This window comes from Ostrinia furnacalis, unplaced genomic scaffold (genome assembly GCF_004193835.3).
Source record: "Ostrinia furnacalis isolate ACB-3 unplaced genomic scaffold, ASM419383v2 OfSCF5087, whole genome shotgun sequence".
Lineage (NCBI taxonomy): Eukaryota > Metazoa > Arthropoda > Insecta > Lepidoptera > Crambidae > Ostrinia > Ostrinia furnacalis.
In genome coordinates this window covers 45,922-67,744 of record NW_021135326.1, presented here as the reverse complement: position 1 = coordinate 67,744, position 21,823 = coordinate 45,922, and the positions used below count along the sequence as shown (strand labels likewise).

Genomic DNA, 21,823 nt, shown 5'->3' with positions numbered 1-21,823 from the left:
AATCGTTTTTCCGTCGTGAAAATCTACGGTTCATTCGCCGTATGTAGGTTGCCAGTGTAGTATGGGATCAATGTGTGAGCTTGTTGACATAAATGCATGTACGGCTAAAAAGCTTACCGTGTACAAAAGGTCAAAAGGTCTTAAAATGTACTAATAGAATTCTAGGGTAATTTCATAAGAATTCAGATTCAGAACAGATGTTGAAACAATTCGTTTATTTAAATAAACAATAAACAGTAAGTATCCTCAATTTAAATTACCCGAATAAAAACGTTTATTAAACGATTTTATCACCACATTTTTGGCGAATGGTGATTCTTAATCTCATTTATTCCGTACAAGGCAAAGCCAGCTATATTATGATCTAATATCTAATAAATCTATACTTATAATAAATCTGTAGAGAGGTCAATTCTGTACATGAAATATATTTTCAAAATAACTATCAGGGGGTGATTAGTGATCGATACTGATGCCAAAAATGCAATCAGTAAATTTTTTGTCTGTCTGTCTGTCTGTCTGTCTGTCTGTCNTAATGTTGTGTGACTTGGCCGTTGAACAATCTTTATTAAGATAATCATACATTATAAATACGCAGCTTTAATGAACCTACAATTGACTGGTTATTGTTGAATCAACGTTTTCCAAGTAGCAATTTTCCGTTTCAAATTCAAATTTTTCATTTTTTCAATTTTCAATTGTAGCGGTTCAGGCGACTGATTGGTGCAATGGTGTCATGGAGCACCTGGTTTTGTCACCCTTCAACGGCCTAGTCACACAACATTAACTATAATAATAAAGAAATCGCAGTAAGGAACCATAGACTTGGCACGACTTTGTCTAGATTTCATTACTTTTTAGAGATAAACAAGCAGCTCCATCGAGACTTGGCTAGTTTTTTACAGAATGTTTTTGGTGGGATAAAGCTTTTCTGTGACAGACAGAATTCCACGCGGGCGAAGCCGCGGGCGGAAAGCTAGTGAAATAATAAACGAAATCAAATAAGTTACTGCTGAGGTGATATCAGTTTTCTATTTTTTCAGTAGTGAAGGTTACATAGTTCTTCTGGTCATAGAAGAAATCTTATGCGTTTACATGAATTTGCTAGAGATTTTTTTCTATCATAGATTTATTGACATTGTAAATCGTAAATGTCTATTAGACTAAAAGTGATTTTTTATTAGTTCTTTTAATCCTCTATTTTACATAGTTTTTTTACGAAAATGTCTACGTATCCTTGCTATTCTAATGTCAGAGATCGCGCCTTCCCCTCACGAGGTTCAACTCCTCTCTGATTAGGGCTCCAAGCTTGCAGAATGAAGCTGAACAGAAATAACTCCCATACATTCTTGTATTATAAATAGTTTGAGAGTTACATTCAACGGCACATCAGTATTTTTTTTTGTTAAAACGCGTCTTCTTCATAAGATAAGCCACAGTGTTTATCAAGTGCCGACCCCCATAACTTGACTGTGACAACCCTACCCGGCTAAGGGTGTCGAGCGCATGCGGCATGAAACATAATACGAGGGCCCTATTGTGACCACGAGTCCACGACTGACCTAGTTGTAGGGCGCAAATAAACAACATTTATAACGGGGGTGGAAACAATACAGGTAGGTACTGCTATTTTACCTTGGTAGTTAGATTTGGATTTTTTTCTTGGAGATTCAAGGTTTTATTCTAGTTATGGTGAAAATTTTGCTGAATTATTTTGAAACTAGCGACCTGCACAGGTACAATGTATTATACTTACTTAAAAACCTTCTTCTTGAATCACACTATCTAATAAAAAAACGCTTCAAAATCCGTTGCGTAGTTTGAAAGATATAGGGTCAGACAGCGGAGAGCGACTTTGTTTTATACTATGTAATAATAGTACTATTAAATTTAGTTTGGTTAAAACATGGCTGTTTGGAAACAATCAAACTATTTATATGATCATAGTAACCTAGTTAGTGAAGTCAATATAGTTAATAGTTCAAGGACAATTTTGAGAACCCAAAGTCTCAAAATTGTCCTTGAACTATTAACTTTATTCACTGTAAGCCTATTTTGTACTAATACTTACTTTATAAAATACGAGTACATAGAGATAAAGATAAATAGTTTATTCAGTACTTAGGCCCTTTCCAGGGCACTTATACACGTCCCAAATATAGCATACATAAGTACCCAACAATCGTTTTCGTAAAGTCTAACAAATATGTAGGCAAAGTGATATTCGATTTCATTACGATGCCTGTCAAATATTTTGATGAAAAACACGAAAAATATGAATTTCCTGGAGCTCAATATTAAATCCAATCGTTTGTGTTAATTTTCCGGGACAGTAGAGAAGTAAATAACAGTCGTATATAGTATTTGAAACGGTACAGTCAACCTTAGAAATATTTAAACGCAAGGGTTCACGATTAGATTTTGCATAATTTTTTTTTTATCCACAAAGAAGAAGCTCTTGGCCTGTATCTCAATTCTCACCTGATGGTGGAAGCGAGCTTCTCCCGGAATCCTCAACCACGGAGGAACTGGCTATCCTACCTCTAACTGCCGGAACACAACAATGCTGTTAACATTGTTGTTATGGCGACAGACAGACAGACTGCACAAATCTAGCACCGGCCATAATATTGTAATAGATGAGGACCCTTTATCCTTTTAACTCTATCTAATGCTTAATTCTCCTAACACTCACGATCTCGAAACGGTCAGAACGGTCAGAACGAATTATGAGTCATTTTAATGCCTTATGCAGTCACATGCCATAAGATAGGAAATAAAAGATGATTCGCAACACATTACTCTTCTAACTGCAGTCGAGTTACGCAATTTCTGCGGTTGACATTTCTCGACAGAACATACCCTATATTAGATGGAAGAAATCAGTGAAGCGAAAAACATGGCTTGACGATTTTATGCGAATATATTCCATTACAGGATATTTTTCTTGCGAAAGTTTCCACTCGGATGTCGAAGAAACCAGATTTGATACTTGAAATACATAATAGGAAATACTTTAACAACTTCTGGAATGATTGGGAAAAGTTTCAAGAACTGTCCAAGTTATAAATGTAGATATAATGCAACTTCCAGCGACAAAATGGTCCAACAAATGCATTGTCATGTAGGGGTAGAATAAGGGTGCTTTTGACTTACAACTTTTTTTATGAGCAACATTGGCATGATGTAAGTATGTAGCAAGACCAGTATTCAGTGTATTCTTTATAACAACTGGGGTAGACTTTTCTTTACTTGTGAAGAGAAGAACCTCTACCGGACGTTTTAAATCGATACTTATTAGTTTGGAGCCCAAGGCTTTTTTATTTATCCTGTTTTCCTATAAAGTTAATTTCTTGTGAAGTCTAATTGGTAACTCTATGTGTGTTATAGAATGCCGTTTGTTTTCCTAACAATAAAATAATAAATAAACAAACAACTACTAGTATTTCGTAAAGATGGTCGTATTTGCCAATTAAGGATTTTCTTTTTAAAAACTATCTATCGATTGTTCCTTTTATATCACAAACTATCTACCACAATCGCGGTCTCAATTACAATTTTACTCAAAATCATCAGCAAATTGGCGCCTGCTTTCAAATATTTTCATTTATGACTTCGTCAAAATTGACTGTCGCCAATATTGCCGGCCTTATCGAAACAAAAGCTCTCAAAGAACTTATTACGCAAAGTATTTCAGGCTTAGAAAGCCCCTAATATTGAAATTTACGTCTTTGGCCACCTCCATTCTCCTTACTTTTTATCGTTTAATAATGATAAAAAATGCTGGTCTTTTATTACATTTCAATACTGTGCAAACGATTTTGACAGACTAGCTGAACTGGCGAACTTCGTACCGCCTATATTTATCAGAATTTTTTTTTGATTCTAATACTGAAAGATTTTTCAAATCGGTCGAACAGTTTCGTTGTCTGTTTCAATACAAACATTTAAATATGGGTAGACAAAACACGTCATTATTTAACTCACGACAAAATTTTGGCATCAATCGCAATTTAATAAATAACAGCCTCTAGGTACCAACTTCGTACAAACTTAAGGCTATACAATGAATAAACTTAGGCTGAATTGCACCACCTAATTTTGACCGTAACTTTAACGATAGTCGGTGTTTTTTATGTGGAGTTTGACAGATTTTTGACGTTTGTTAAAGTTAAAGTAAATATGGTGCAACCCAGCCTAGACTTTCTAATCCTTGTTTGTGTAAGTAATACTTTTAGAGTTAAACTAAACTTTTACTCTTTCATTTCTCAAGGATACTTCGAAGTAACGGCGGTTAGCTCAGCAACTAGAGTTCGTTAGTACGCTCACTTAGGGCTAATTAGTGAACTGAAGTTTCAGTTGGCGGATGGGAGAAAATCCGTCTGCTATTTGTTTTAGTCTGTTGTACAAATGGTTGGGTGATACGCTAGCTTTTGTACAGACAGCATAACAGACAATACACGTTGAAATAGCACCTTTTACATTAAAAGCGATATTGTTTAACTTGTGATGTCATCCGTATAAATTCGAATTATTTATTAATAGGTACCCAATTGGCGAGGAAAGTTCTCGAGTGGCGACCACGGGCTGGAAGACGTAGCGTGGGCAGGCCTACTACTAGGTGGACCGACGATCTGGTAAAGGTCGCGGGAAGAGCCTGGATGCGGGCAGCGCAGGACCGTTCATTATGGAAAACCTTGGGGGAGGATTTTGTCCAGCAGTGGACGTTATTTGGCTGAAACGACGACCCAATTGGATATTTGACTCTATTCACAATAATTCTGAAGGTCACTGGTTGGGTTTTTATTGGTGGTCAAGTCAAGCTGTAATTCCGGACTACATGGCAGTTGCAGCGGCGGGAACGAGAGGTGGGAATAGTCCCGGAAAGGACAATTTTTAATAAGAACAATATGTTCATTAAATAATCACAATTTCGTTTCTCGAAGAAATTATAAAGTCAATTGAGTTTTAAAAATGTTGACATCATCTGATTGTATTGCGATATAAAATAAACCGAATTGAAGAATCGCGTTTTACAGCCCATGAAAAGTACAGATACCTACTCTATTGGAAATATAATTCTTTACAATATACATATTATACCTTTGGGAATACCAATTCTCGAGTGTATTTAAGTACCCATGTTTTGTAAAATTCAAACTTCAATGGAGAAAGCTAGTTCTCCAAAGAAACTCCACGCGAGAATTTAATTACAATTTTTGGTTGTATCTTGTTAATGTCAACCAATTGGACATTAACTATAAAAGTAAGTAAATCATTAAAATTCATTCGCGGCCGCGACACGTCGAGACCGTATTAAGGCGTGTTCACACCTGCTAATAGCGACAGATGCGCGGCTGCTCATCATAAAACACTCGATTGACTTGTCAGCCGTGAATATTCAGCGCTGGACAGGTGGGAGCAACAGTAACTGTGTCTATGATTGAATTAGTTAAACTTCAGGTTTCTATTGCCATATTTGTAGGTATAAGCTGTGCCAGAAACTTCGTACGCATGAAAACAGTTTGAATAATATTTCCCGTTTGTAGAATAGCTCAAATACTACAAGTATTTGTCATACAAATATTTTATTCAAGCCTGCGATATCCTAACGTAACTGCGAATCAAACCATTTTACACTAGGTAAGTGTTTCCACGTAGAGTCGACACTAAAACCTCTGAGAGAGAGTCAAATTTTCGATTCTCTAACCACAACCAGGCTTGAAATATACACAAGGCATACTTGTAACCTAGCTCCTTTGGTTAAGTACCTTTGTCAGACAGTTAAGTATTTTCCTCAATAACAACAAAATAGGGAACTACTGTTAATTGTGAAAAAATTTAACGTTAAAATATCGGTATCGTTATAGTCAATGAGCTGCTGTCTAGAAACTTCAAATTAGAGACACGCGCGTGGACGTCTCCGCGCGCTTTTATGCTAAACGATTAATTGTATTTAAAATGAGCAAGTTAAGTATCCAGTGTTTTATTTATGAGAATAGACCCCGGCCTTTAAGGCTACAAATAATTCCAAACATTGTCTCTACAGACTTTATGAGTCAATCACAAAAAAAGCATTACCATTGTCTCACACCATACATTTTGCAACCCGAATAAAATTTACCACATCGCTTACAGTTGCACAACTTAATTCTTTTGTAAAACCAACCTTAAGTCTTTACCTTAAGAGTGAGTGGTAATTTTGTTGGTGTTTACAGTAGTGTGAGAAACCACAGCATCTTTTGTACCGGTCGTTTGCAGTACTAACGGTACTTCAGGTTTGGAAAGCTATGCAGAACGAGGTCCGTCTTTGTTACGATTGGTTACGATGCAGTGAACTGCGATCGTAGTCATCTACAAAACATCCTATGTACCTAATACAAGGCAGTAACAAACTTTGCACTAGCTTGTCGTCAAATTAGCTCCACATTATTTCATTATTTACTCAAAACATAATACGAGGTAAGTATATTGTACAAACGATGAATAAATATGGTTTTCTTCTTTGTTTTATTAACGTTTTATCATAATTAGAGTTTTTATTTACTTTGAACCTTCATTCGTTTCAGCCGAATGTTATTACCGTGACAAAGACCTCCCCCAAGGATTTACCTTAAGACGATTTAAATGATAGATAATTAATTATTGTGTTTTTTTGTTTATGGTAATTATAATGGAAAGTTTACTTAATAAGCATAACTAATTCTAAAAACAACATATGCAAACAATTAAAAACCATACTTATTACTCAAATCAGAAAATTAACTTTCGAGTCGTTAAATTAATTATTAAATTACGAGTACTTCCTTACAATGTGATTACAATAATAGAAATAACCAGACATAAGTAAAGTTCTAAAGTTTACACAGGCGTACTAAGTGTTCGATAAATTGTAAGGTCCAGCCTTTGAGAACATTCACAGAATAAATATTTTTATTACGAATAATTTAGGATAAGCCTAATTACACAATGAATAACCGATTAAAGAGACAACAAATACATGCGTGAGAAAATAGGTACAAACGCCTACCACCGTGTGTATTATGTAGGATTGGATAAAATATTGGAATAATTACATAAGTTACGAATATTTATATCCAATCTTTCCGTCGTAGGATAAGGTATATTATGAATGAACGATAGTCTACCTACTTTAACGGAAAATATAATTATTGATTTTACGCCAGTTTAATAAAAAAATCTATAGGTACTTATTTACCTGATTTTGCAAGCTTAAATGTTTATTCCATGCACCATGAAGCCCTCGGTTTCTAATGCCAGTATTCACAAACATTAGTAAGAGGTCTCACAGTGCGCGTGGACACACGAACCAATCACAGACTTCTATTCAACGCTGTGCGTTCGATTTGCTGCTTCACTTAAGCAAGCATCGTTCGTGAATACGGGCTTAAAAATTCAAGGACTTTCTCTAGCCAAAACCTCATCGTATTTTACGTAAACGATTCACTCTGCATCGTGTATTTAAGTACTTAACGTGTTACCTAATTATTTAAAGGCATTAAGTTAAGGTCACCGTAGCACTGACTCAATAGCTTAGGGGGTAATTTGTCTTATAGTGTGTAGTGTAAACGAATTCATCAATAGTTATTAAATTGACATTTAATTATGAAAAACTTTAATGATATTCATCACATGAAAAATATTATTTTAATTTAATTGACATGATTTTAATTAATCTTCTCTATAAGGGGCTGGAAGAGATATATGGCTTAGGCCTCTTGTACACAATCGTTTTTTCGTTAATTCACCGTAGGTATGTAGGTTGCCAGTGTAGTATGAATCAATGTGTGAGCTTGTTGACATAAATGGTCGCAAATGCCACGGCGTCGTACGGCTAAAAAGTTTACCGTGTACAAAAGGTCTTAAAGTAAATGTGCTAATAATGAGTTCTAGGGTAATTTCATAAGAATTCGGCTTAATCATCCCTTTTGGCCACGTGGGATGCTGGCCAAGGCTTTCTCTCTGTAGTAAAATATCTAAGACTGTGACCCATCCATCATGGCTACCTACTCAACTACACCCACTCACAGAAACTAGTACGTTTCATTGACAAATACAGGTGTTACAGTGGCAGAAACGAGGGCTGTAATTATTTGTCACTTTAAGAACAGATGTTGAAACAATTCGTTTATTTAAATATACAATAAACACTATCCTCTTAAACCCGAATAAAAACGATTATTAAACGATTTTGTCACCACATTTTTGGCGAATGGTGATTCTTAATCTCATTTATTCCGGACAAGGCAAAGCCAGCTATATTATGATAAACGATTATAAACCCTGCCGAAATGCAGAAATTGAAAATGTATTGAATAAATTGACACTGCATAATAATGTGTTGTCGGTAATACGCATGAATAGTCATGACGTGGTCAGATATTGTTTGACGCAACGACTTTTGCAATATTCCCGAAGTGTTGACCATAGATAATTCGAATATATTAAGCAGCAGTCGTGTTGGCTTTGGCGTTAACGATTAGCATGCATGTTGACAGGACCAATCGAATGGCATGCTTTAGCGATCTGACGAAACGATTTTTCGTGTAGAAAAACATGGAAACGTCTGTTTGCAGCCTGTTCTTTATCTGTTCAAAGAAAAATAAGAAAAATATCTTTTTTGAATTAATGTTTCATTTTACTTTAGAACTGATTGTAAACTAGCTTTCCGCCCGCGGCTACGCCCGCGTGGAATTTTGTCTGTCACAGAAAAACTTTATCGCGCGCGTCCCTGTTTCAAACCCCGGGATAAAAACTATCCTATGTCCTTTCCCGGGACATAAACTATCTATATGTTTNCTATGCCAAATTTCATCATCAAAATCGGTTCAGTGGTTTAGGCGTGAAAGCAAGACAGACAGACAGACAGAGTTACTTTCGCATTTATAATATTAAGTAGTATAGCTATAGATCCTACATTCCTACAAAGACTCAGTAATTTGCTAACCGATTTCAGTTGGTTACAGGATGCCTTTATCGCAAACATTTTATTTCTCACCTAAACAATTAACGAGTTGTCATATCGTCTACATGAAAACTGAGGAGTTTTTTATACAAAATAATTCACTAGGTAAGTTTAGAATATTTTTTGCAACAAAAGGTACTTAGTGTTTTTCTACTGGGTTTCATCTATTTTTGTACAGAATTCTAAAACATTTTTCAGCAGTTCAAGCGTGAAATCGTAACAAACAAAGTTTGTTTAGCATTTATGATATTAGTTTGCATATTTTGATAATTTTGCATAGTTTTCGAAACTCAAGAAACTTTTGCTAAACGGAATATCATTGAACGAGCAACCAAACACCTTCAAGACCGAAGAATCTCATCTTAAAACTTTTCCGTTAGTTGGTTACATTGTTATCATTATTCTTAACACCGATAAAACGTTGTAAACTGATATTCTCTTAATTAAAACTTAGAACAAGCTGTTTTAACAAGATTTTGCTAGCTTAACTGATACTTTTCTTTGGACAATTTATCAAGGTTTTTACAAGATTCATATTATTACCTACAAGATTATACTTGCATATTCTTAGCTCTTAATGTGTCCTCTACTATGAGTCTTTACTTTGTGTCTCATACAGACCTGTGTTTAGCGGGTACTACTATTATTTATTCTGTGGTAGCGTCAAACGATCAGTAAAATACCATACTAAAGATCAGCTGAAATACTTGTTTATTACCATTTTATAAGGACAATTATTTTACCTCTCTTTGATGTTTTGCTGTGCCCTTGCAGGGCGTCACATGTGTAAACCTACTTCTATTTTGTAACAACATATAAATTGCAATGTGAAATGCAATAAACGTTTTGAACGTTGAACGTTTTGAATACACAAAATTACTCTATCTATTGTTCTAAACCTAAATAATTTATTTATCTTTTTATTGCAATAGTAAAGCTTAAAAAGCTCTGATTTGTAGATGCATTATTTAATAAAAAGCCACATAATTTATTTCCAATTAGCATCATTATCTTGCTGATCGAGTATATTTCATTGTGCCCGCTGCAGAAGGCGCAATCTGTGAGAATGACATAATGATTGCAAATTAAATTAATTAACAAAGCGATAATTAACCCGGAACAATGTCATTTTGCGACTTGCTGAATAGCGAAAGAGGGAGATGTTTTTTGACAAGTTTCTCCGGCGCAACGGAGTTTTTAATTGTTCGATGATTATTCAACATGATTTATTTAATAGATATATGTATAAATCAACATAAGGAATGCGTACAATTTAATAAGGCGTTCGCAAAAGTCGTCACTTCGTCAGTAAAATTTCAGTAACCCCCACTGCGTATGAATGAACTAAAAATGCTTAGGTGAAGCAGCAAATCGAATGCACAGCGTTGAATAGAGATCTGTGATTGGTTCGCGCGTCACCCTATACGTCCACGCACACTGTGAGACCTCATAGTAATGTTTGTGAAATACGGGCGTTAGAAAGGTGTTACATGTGAGGTACAGTCGCCAGCACATCAAGCGATGTACCATTTTATTTCACAATAACACATTACTAACAACTACTGAATCATCATCATCATTTCAGCCATAGGACGTCCACTGCTGAACATAGGCCAATGATTTCCAGGTTAGTGGCGGCCACATAANGCGCAATCCGTGAGAATGACATAATGATTGCAAATTAAATTAATTAACAAAGCGATAATTAACCCGGAACAATGTCATTTTGCGACTTGCTGAATAGCGAAAGAGGGTGATGTTTTTTGAAAAATTTCTCCGGCGCAAAGGAGTTTTTAATTATTCGATGATTATTCAACATGATTTATTTAATATATTTATGTCGAAATCGTGATCGAATGAGAAATGAGGAGATCCTTAGGAGAACCAGAGCGACTGACATAGCCCGCAGAATCGCTAAAATCAAGTGGTAGTGGCACATAGCTCGTAGAGCTGATGGCCGCTGGGGCAGGAAAATTCTTAAGTGGCGACCACGAGCCGGAATACGTAGCGTGGGCAGGCCTCCAACTAAGTGGACCGACGATCTGGTGCAGGTCGCGGGAGGTGCCTGGATGCGAGCGGCGCAGGACCAGTCTTTGTGGAAATCCTTGGGGGAGGCCTTTGTCCAGCAGTGGACGTCTTTCGGCTGAAACGAACGAACAATGTAGAAATCAACTTAAGGAATGCTTACAATAAGGCGAAATTCTTTGTCTAATCTATTAAAGTCATCAGTAAAATTTGCTTATGAAATGAATTAAAAACGCTTAGAAAGATATCACATGTGAGGTACAGTCGCCAGCACATCAAGCGATATACCATTTTATTTCACAATAACACATTACTAACAACTACTGAATTATCATCATCATTTCAGCCATAGGACGTCCACTGCTGAACATGGGCCAATGATTTCCACTCAGGTTAGTGGCGGCCACATAATGCCACAAAATATAGCTCGTTGTACCATGGTTTGAACATAAGAGATATTTATTTAAGCAAAAGAATGTTTCATCGCTCAACCGTAGTTTCGCCAAGCGCGTAAATCCTTCGTTTCCTGTGAAAGTGCCGGCATTCAGGAATATGAGAAATACACTTTTTCTCACCTGCCCTTACTGTGTAGGCGTTAGAATAAACATCCTTTGTTGTCGCACAAAAGTCTGCCTTGAATAGGTTACTGTTGGAAAGGACTTTTCTGCTGAAATAAGCTTTTTTTATCGTTAGTAATTTTTAAATTTTTAGTTTTTAAGTAATTTTAAGTTAATGTTATAAAATTTATTATCTTAATGTTTATTAAATAAATAGATTTTAGAAAGAAAAACTTTATTGACATCAATATCAAATAAGTAATAATTCTGGGTGAAAAGAACTAAAATAAGTTCTGGAATAAAATACCCAAAAATATAGATCTAATAAAATCTCTTTTCGAAGTTCAAATTCAAATTATTTAGTAGAATGTAGGCCCTTTTCAAGACACTAGGTATGCTTACATAACTTCACTTTGAAAGATTATCCCCTGTTTCATGTACGAGTATTGGTTAAATAATGCGATTTTAGAATGAGAATTCTTTAAGCAACGCGGTTATTCCCAAACATGCTATTTTCCTAAATTTTCCACCCACACTTAAATCCTCGACACACTATCTCCACAACTCTACCAACGGCTTTACAAAACCCTAAACTAAAACATCAAAAGTACACTTACCAAATACCAAATGTTGCTTGCGGTTGAACTTTGCGGGCCACAAAATGTGGTGGTAGTCGAACATTTTGGTCATATAACTATAACTATTGACGATATAAGCACCCTAAGTGTGCTGCAGTAGAACCGGCTTCGCATCCCTGTGTGCCGCACACATGGGCAAGGCATAGTGGTGTGTGGAACCACTCTTGCGCATCGCACACATGCGCGATAAGGGCAAAGGGAAATTTTGGCAATAATTTGTGGACTGCACGCAGCACGATCGGTGAGAGTGCGGTGTTTTGAAAGTTATGTTAACATATTGTGCTGAAATTACAGGGCGCTATCATTGATTTAAATAATAACACTTGGAACGTACAATTAATAACTTCCATAATTATGGTAGAAGAACCAGTGGGTATGAATATGAAGTCACGATGAAAAGAAAATTATTTGATCGATTTCGGATAGGCAACTTACACATCACATCACCGTATATTTCTTTTGGTTTTTTTGACAATAACGTATTGACTGAGAAACATGGTGGAAGGAAACATATTAAGAACTCTACTGAAGTAAGGCATGATGATTTAACGATGACTTTATCTTTACCTTGGTTTCTAAGATTCTAATGCCCGTTTTCACCATCAATCCCTAATTTTCAAGTTATGAATTTTTCCCTATGGTGACTTAAGCATTTTTTTTTCATAGGGGTCACTTAAAAATTAGTGATTGAAGGTGAAAACGGGCATAAGACTAACACAACAGCTGCTGCAACTTTGGCATTTGCTTCATTTTTCTCTCCCTAACCCACCGTACGTGCATTACCGCATAATTGTGTCCTCACTTGTGCGCGTGAGTGCGCATGTGTGCAGGCGATTATTCGTGAGTACTAGAGGATAGGAAGAGTATGTAGGTATTATAGATTTGGGCGAAGCCGGTTGGGAGCGGCCCGGACCAGTTTCCGAATGTAATTTCAAGTCGCTATTTGGTCGGGTGCTACACAAATGCTGGGTGAATTTGAGAGATTTAGAGAAAGTTCGCTGTATGAACTTAGCGTTGAAGTGCTGAGTTTCTTCGGCCATTTCTTCTCAGTCAGCACCAGCCGACATGTTTTCCCAAAGTGATGGTAGAGCAAGCTACGAGTATATTTGGGGCGCTAGGTGAATATNGTGAATTTGGGATAGATTTAGAGAAAGTTCCCTTTTTTAACTTTGAAATATTCAGTTTCTTCCGCTACTTCGTCTCAGCATCAGCCGATATGTCCCAAAGTGGTGGTGGGGAAAGCTATATGATGCCCTGAAAGGGCCTTCAACAACATTGGAATTTGAATAAAGCATTCATAAGAAGCAACTTGATTAATAAATAATTTTAAAGAGCATTGATCAAGCATCTTGATTCTTGATAATATTCAGTCGATTCCAAATTACTGAGGCTCATGCGATCGCCGTAGTAGACTGTCCGTCTCCATATTTTGCGCGATTCAGTAGAACCTTTCTAGAGGTTGTTTGATGACGTCATATTACGAAACGTCATACATAAAAAGTTAGAACTTAGATAGTACCATTTAGAAATAGTGTGCATTTTGTAAATATGACCTACTAGTAGTGTCCGACCGAAGCTTCGGCTTCGGCTTCGGCTTCGGCCACCTTCGGCCAAAAAGTCCACCTTCGGCAAAACATTCGGCTTCGGCCCAAAGCCCGGCCGAAGCCGAAGGTTTCGCCGAAGGTCCGAGCGACTGCCGAGATTAAACGAACTGTTACGAATGTCATGAGGCGGCGGGGAGTCACTGTCAAAATATCACATTGCATGCATCAAAACAAGTTCGTACGTGTTTTTAAACGAGTGTTTTGTTTTGAATTTGTGCTTATCTTTTAAATTGTGATAGATTAGTGTTGATTTACAAGTGAACAAGTGAAAAGGACAATCCTCACGTATTTGTTTAGTATTTAGTAAGAAATCAATAGGTACCTATTTTGTATACGGTAGTTATTATGAGTTAATATAAATTTTCTATTAGTAACGACTTAATGATATACATATTTTATTTAGTAAATGAATGAATTAGGATCGTTCATGTTTTTCTCATTAATGTTTTGAGTTTTTATTTTAGAACTTAATATCATTTCTAGTGTATATTAGGTTTATTACACTTAAAAACTTAGGTACTTACACACGCGATATCCTCCGTGTTTAGCGCTTTGGAGGAGCTGATATTTAACATAGGTTTGGATTTGTATGTTATACTCTCATAGGTAATTATTATAATTTCTATTGGATATAGTTTGTTAGGAAATGTTTATTTTGTTGTTAGAATCATTTCCTAGTTCCAAATTAATAAATTGGATTTCCAATTTAAAATTAGCTGTATAAAGACTAGCCCCCTTACTAATAAAACTTACACGCTCGTTGATCAGTGTTTTAAAGTGACGTTTAGTATGGAAATGTCATTTTAAAACAGTGTTCAACAACTGTGTAACTTTTTATTAGTAAGGGGGTAGGTATTTACTGTTTGGTATTTAATTTTAATATTAATTGTAGCTTGTAGACAATATTGAACAAAATAATTGACTGAGTGCTGAGAGAATATAAACCTTCGGCTTCGGCTTCGGCTTCGGCCGAAGGTCGTGGCGATAGCCGATTAATCGGCTTCGGCTTCGGCTTCGGCCAAAAATACACCTTCGGTCGGACACTACCTACTAGCTTTCCGTCCGCGGCTTCGCCCGCGTGGAATTTTGTCTGTCACAGAAAAACTTTATCGCGCGCGTCCCTATTTCAAAAACCGGGATAAAAACTATCCTATGTTCTTTCCCGGGACTCAAACTATCTCTATGCCAAATTTCATCAAAATCGGTTGCGAGGTTTAAGCGGGAAAGCGTAACAGACAGACAGACAGACAGACAGACAGACAGACAGACAGACAGAGTTACTTTCGCATTTATAATATTAGTTGGGATTATTTTCTTTTTAAATTTCTTTGTATGAGTTCGCAAACGCAATCGGCGATATCAGTTCGCCAGTATCTATATTTGTGACAGCAAATAATTGGGACATTTTCATCTCACTTGTCCCAATTTGTTAAGAAACAAAATACAGTGCAGTAAAATTACAATGAGTTTTATTAAAAAGGTCTCATCGCGACATTCTTATGGAGTAATTTTGTATATTACATAAATGCCTCTATTGTAATTGTAATGAAACGCTAAAGTTAAAAACCTGTAGTATACAATGTAAGCTCAATTTTAAACATGGCAGTTACTCCATAAAATAAAAGTCAAGATTACATTTTTTCGGAGTAGGAGCGTTAATTACCCTGATGAAATTAATTAAGCATCCAAGATGGACACTGATTTAGTTAGCCACGGCTAATATTACACAATGGCTCATTTAATGAACAGATTACATAAATGATAAGGTACTGAAAACTCGCTGAAAAAGATTTTGACTTTGAAGTGTATTTAAGGAATCTGAAGTTAGGGTAGTTACAAAAAGACTGAATTGCATTAGTACTTTTGGTATTCAATTCTTGGCTAATTGATGCTTTATTTAATAATAAAATTCTCGGACTTATAGGCGCGACATTTTCGTCTATAGATAGATGACGAAATTTCACTTCGAATGTACCTTTTGAAAAGAAAGAAAATGGTAGTAAAGTTTAATTTAGGCTCTACTCTTACTTACTCTCTAACCCTTGACAAAAGTAGGTATAGAACTATCTAAAATAACTAGGTACTTATAACTGAATAATTACACAAATAGAAAAATACTACTCGTATACAATTACGTTTCTAACGACCTTTCTATAAAATACCTAAGCTTGAGATTTCGTGAGCATTAACCTTAACTCACGCCGTGAGATCATTATGTGTGCAATCAATGAGGTCACGATCCTTAGGACGAGGGAGGGACTACATAAGCCGAACATATACACTATACATAGTATAGCAATACATATTAGCAGAGTAGCCGCCAAACTGCCAAAATCGGCGCAGGCGCATAGGTCAAGCGCATCCGGCCGTCTCGCTCGCACTTATACGTTAGAAAGAGACAGCCCCGCCCTAGAGGCTTGCACCAAAAATGCAGCGCGACCGCACTCCGTCGATATTGAACTTTTTGCTTGCAGTAACCTAGTTCTGCCTTGTGGTTTCGTTTGCCGTTTGCCGAAATTGGTTAAGGACTTACTCTGAGCAAGCCAAGCTGCTTAATTCTCTGAATTATTTTGAGTCGAGCTGTAATTAGACTGAATTAAATGATTTTGAATTGAACAAAAACATGAAACTTATGCACGATGTTGATAATAATGTTTTGAACGTTAACGGTCCTTTTGACGATTAAATTACAGTTAAACTGTAGTTAAGTTCCGACAAGCACAAGTTGAAGTTTAGATCTTACAGCCACACTATGTAACGCATAGTTGTTTCAGTACAATACCTGAAGACAATATAGCGCTAATTTTCGGTAATAATACAGACCATATTTATCGGTTCACTAAGTTTCCGAATTGATCAAATAATACATAGAAGTAATAACATTGTAGAGTCACACAAAACAGTAGTAGTATGCGACTTTATCGAATCCAAATGTTGCTTTGAAAATCTTCCTTTTCATAACATAGAAAAGTTTCCAACCTAAGTAACCTAACTATCACCATCATTATAGAAAAAAGATGTAGGCATAAACTTAAACCTTAAAGACGCAAACAGAAATGCAGCTGTTTCTAACCCTACCTTCTCTACCTAAACACAACGTCTATAAGTAATTTGTTAATATATTATACCTTCATACAATGCTAATGATTCTCGAATAAACCTTCAAAAAAGGACCATAACACCTTCCAGCAGAGTTCAAAGACACGTCCCTACATTTTTGATGCTTGGATCTCACGAAGCATGAATTCGTGGCATTAAATCATACGCACAAGCCCGTCCGTAGACATGCAAATGCGCGTCTTAGGTGTCATATTTGAATAAGTAAGCAGATGGAAACATACGACCTGAAAATTGAGACGAACACGCCGCGGCACGCAAAAAAGATGGGCGGTTTTACATGGCCTTCTGTAATATGCTAAAATACCTACTGCGTGTGTTTTAAATAAATTAATAAAGGGGTAATAAAACTACCCTAGATTCAAGAAATTATGCGTCGTCCTCTGGTCTTTCAAATCTTTTTTGCTTGGACTCTACATGAAGTTTATATTATATTTACAAATGGCGGAGATACCTTATCTCTAATTAGAAGGAAAACAAATTCTCTACTAATTCAACATCTTTTTCAATCAAATCTCATTCCCATTGCAACAAACCAATCCAATTTGACTGGTTGTACCAGTATACATATTTGAAACGTAATCGTTTTGAAAGCCAGGAAGAAAATCAGTTTTACAGTTCATAAGTAAACAGACTTCAAATACATAGGAAAAGCTAATATTGTTAATTATCTACTCGTATGTACAGTGACGTATCTAGGTCATGTTTACATAAAAAATAAGCATAAAGTAAGGACGTGTCTGCACGGAATTAACTTTCGTATTATTTTCTCCCTTTATTTAGTGCCTTGCACGTCGCACCAGACTTTGGGGGATACATTTTTAACTAGACAGCTCGCCCAGTTGCATGTGTATCGAAAAATATTATTATGGTTTGAAATTATGGAATAAAGTTCAGCCATATCTAAAATGCTTCATGTTCTTCACAAAAAGATCTTAAATTATAGAGTAGCTACATATAACTACTCGTAATAACACGTATGAGTCTTGTAACTTAATAGTTTGACTGGGATATTTCTTACTCACATGGAACATAGACCTTCGAAGAATATCGACATAACTTATCAGTATTATAAGTATAGCTCTGTTTTAATATATTGGAGAAACCGAAACCTAATCAAACATTGGAAAACTTTTGAAAATCAAACCTCGAGCAAAGTTCGCGACATGAAACATATTGCATGACACAATCTGACAGGCGTTGGCGGTTGTAATCATATTTCCCGCGCGTGTCTTTACTATTAATTACATAATATCAGCCTTATAATCAACTCGATGGAGGCAAACGCCTATTCATTACCCCCGAATTCGTAAGGCACGTATGTAGCTTCCGAGATAACAAGCAATTTGCACACTTAACTTCTGGCGGGAATATTGTTGTAGATTTAGCCTCAGTTATATTAAGCTAGACTAAGCATTTACGAACTCCGAGGTACGTGGTTTAATTGGATAATTTATAGAGAACTAGATTGCATAATATTGCTCATCTTTTTCACTACTTAATCTAGTTATTTCAAAATGGCGTAACTACTCCTAATTAATTCGCTTAGCTTTGCTTGAAAATTAGTTTGACCTAAGCAACTAAATTAATGCAAAAGTTCATGACCTATCAAGATGTCAAATAGAAGACGAAGAAAACATTTTAGAAACAAGATTTCTTTCTAGACTTAAATAGTAGTTTTAGATGATCACATCAAACGTAAGTAAATCTAATCGCAGACGACAACTAAGATAATTATGTTCCTTAATAAAATAAAGCTAACAGTTTTCATTTATACAGCAGCCCGACAAAACAGTAATCTAAATCGAATTCTTTCGAATTTCAACAACAAACAATCGATGGAACAGCGATGGCCCCCGGGGGGCACTGCGCTCGTAACTCTTCGCTCCACTGTTTCAGCTCCGCAACTCCTAATGAAAATTGTTGGACGTGTGTACAACTATTTTACTTTGAGAAAACAAATGATTATATAAGCGCGAACGCCTGTGGAATAGTTAGAGCAACATGTATTATGTCGTGGAGTTTACTCGTTTTAAATTTTCTTTATGGCAAATGAAAAACTCTCATCGTCTCGAAATAATCATCTCATGCACTATTAAAGTTTCATCGCAAGGAAAATGTTAGTTCATAGGGCCTTTTATTTAATGTCAAAATAATTATGTAAACGTTTTCGCAGACACTTTAAATAACCTTAAAAAAACTTAATAATGGTAAACTATAATTAATTTAAACAGGTTTTTAACGCGGTAATGGATCACTGAGAGATCGTGTATAGGTTCATACAGCATCTAAAATCTAAAAATTTATTTTTATCGCACAAACCTTTGCTCCTTTCAGAATTCGAACCCGCGACTAATTCGAAATACGTAGCACAATGGTTCAAAAGTATATAACAACAATAGCAGACGTTACGAACATTACACCCCGGGCGGCAGTTAACTTTCTGGGTCCGAAACGGCCTCAATATACAGCCATCCACTCATATGCCTAGCAGAGGGTCAACATTACCTATCTATACTTCTATACCAATATTATAAAGCTGAAGAGTTTGTTTGTTTGAACGCGCTAATCTCAGGAACTACAGGCCACCATTATCTTGCTTCAATATAAGACAATATCATCATCATCATCATTTCAGTCATAGGACGTCCACTGCTGAACATAGGCCTCCCCCAATGACTTCCACATCGCACGGTTGGTAGCGGCCTACATCATAAGGCAATATAGTGCACTATATTGAACACTGCTTATATCGGTTATTGAATAGCTAGAATGACAAGTAGAATAGAAAACATTTGAGTAAGCCTGCTGGTCCGAAATAATTATAAATGTTGTGTTGGATAATCCATTTATAGAGGAAGACTAAAAGCTACATACATTACACTTCACTACACAACACATCACGCTACGACCAATAGGCGTAGAGCATCAATGAAATATGTTAAAAAAAGGGGAATAATGATTCAAACTATCAGTAATTACATCCTATTTAACGTTTGGAATAGCAATAAAGCATTTGAATTTGAAACTATTTTGACGCGCACGAAGTCGCGGGCACAGCTCTACTAGCTGCTATACTTGCTTAGAACTTTATATGGATAGTCAGCTTTCGCAGACAGCGCCGTAAAGCTGTCTATAAAGAGTTGCGAGCTTTCGTCCCCTGGGCCCCATGATCGTTGTATCGATTGCTTTCGACGCTACAACAGTAAAACAAGGAGTAGTACGAACTGAGTACTTTATCTTTGCTACGGCGAACCATTAGGGCTGTTACAAAGCCAATGTAGAGTCATAACCTTGCTATTAAGAGCAAGCTTGGCAACTAAAATGCAAACATTTTACATGAGCAGGTGCTATATTTTCGCTACAGAAAAACATCAGGACTGTTTTCAACTTAACATCAGGAGCCAGCTTGGCAAAGATATTTTATTCCTCTATCTTATCTGACACTTAAAATTTATCGCTGAACAATTCGAGTTATTTTAAACTAAGGCCCCGAACAGACGGTGAAACGCAACAGCAACGAAACTGCAACTGCTAGTTACTTTTGAGTTGCATCTAAGTTTCTGCCATAGCGTCCCTTGAGAGACCACACATGACGCAACCAGTTTGAAACTTTCAGTTTCAGTTTCATTCATCAGAATCATCAGAAAGTTGCAGTTTCGTTGCAGTTGCGTTTCGCCGTCTGTTCTGGCCCTAAGTGACCCCGCGCATAAGCAGCCTGGCTGCAGCCAGTCGAACATTTGACGATGTATGGGAACCCGCGCACTAAGCAGCCAAGAGTGTTCATCATCATCATCCATATGTCGGATTTCCTACCACAGCCAGGTGGCCTAATGCACGGGAGGCTTGACTCTACTTTTTCTAGGAAAGTACTCTTTAAAACATGATTTTACCACACTTAAAAGAAAAGGTTATGACATTAACTTGCGTTTATGTAAGAGTACCACCATCTTACCTAAGTCTGTCGCTATAACAACAATGTTAACAGCATTGTTGTGTTAGAGGTAAGATAGCCAGTTCATCCGTGGTTGAGGATTCCCGGTGAAGCTCGCTTCCACCTTCGGCCTGATCGTCACTTAGCATCAGGTGAGATACAGGCCAAGAGCTTCCTCGTTGTGGATGAAAAAAAATACATATTAAGATGTTAACAAAGGTGTGCTACTATTCATATTTTACTATGTCTCTACCCTCGGGCTCATGAGTAACCCGTTGTTTATTACATGTATTTGTATTCCAAGAAATATATTACGCTCCCTTTGATAAATATTATTTCGTGTGAGATGAGATCAAAAGAAATGATCTAGTAAAATCTCTTATGAAGATAATATGTTTGTTTCGTGCGAATAAATTTACGGGAATTATAGTTATCTGTTTCTATCATAAAGAGATAAATTATTTGTGTAAATAAAATACCTATCTGCAATTATCTGAAAGCTAGCACTAAAAAAAATTCGTTAATTTATCCTATGTAGGTATGTATATTAATTATATTTCTTTGATTCCAAGACTCTACATCTATGAGTACGTATCTACTTAATACCACTTGATAACTAACTCTGCCTACCTACTTGAATTTATACATATACACTTTCTCATCTCTCCCAACATTTCTGTATTCATAACATTTTATTTCGGCCATAGTTGTCATAGTATATAGACCTAAATAACGTAAGTATATAAAGGTCATTATTATTTAGATCGCCGCAACCCTCTCCCAGGACAAAATACTTCCTCACAAAGGCCTTTTTATGCAGATATTATAAGGCTTCATATAAGTATGAACGCTGATATAATAACAGTAAAAGCTCTTCCCAAGATTTTGCAAGAAAAGTTCCTAAACACAGTTAAGAGTTTCGCGAAATAGCTACAAAGTTAATTTAAAAATAAGAAGATGAA

General features: G+C 36.2%; 2 protein-coding genes across 2 annotated transcripts in view; both read right to left on the bottom strand.

Moving 5' to 3' along the window:
- The window catches only part of LOC114360580 (uncharacterized), a 58,370-nt gene that overhangs the window by 33,280 nt on the left and 3,267 nt on the right, over positions 1–21,823 (bottom strand). The window lies entirely within an intron of this gene.
- LOC114360581 (uncharacterized) overlaps positions 19,993–21,823 on the bottom strand; it is a 29,185-nt gene continuing 27,354 nt past the window's right edge. The window contains exon 6 of the mRNA XM_028315319.1: positions 19,993–20,124. Coding sequence (XP_028171120.1) covers positions 19,993–20,124 — 132 coding nt within the window. The remainder of the gene's footprint in view (positions 20,125–21,823) is intronic.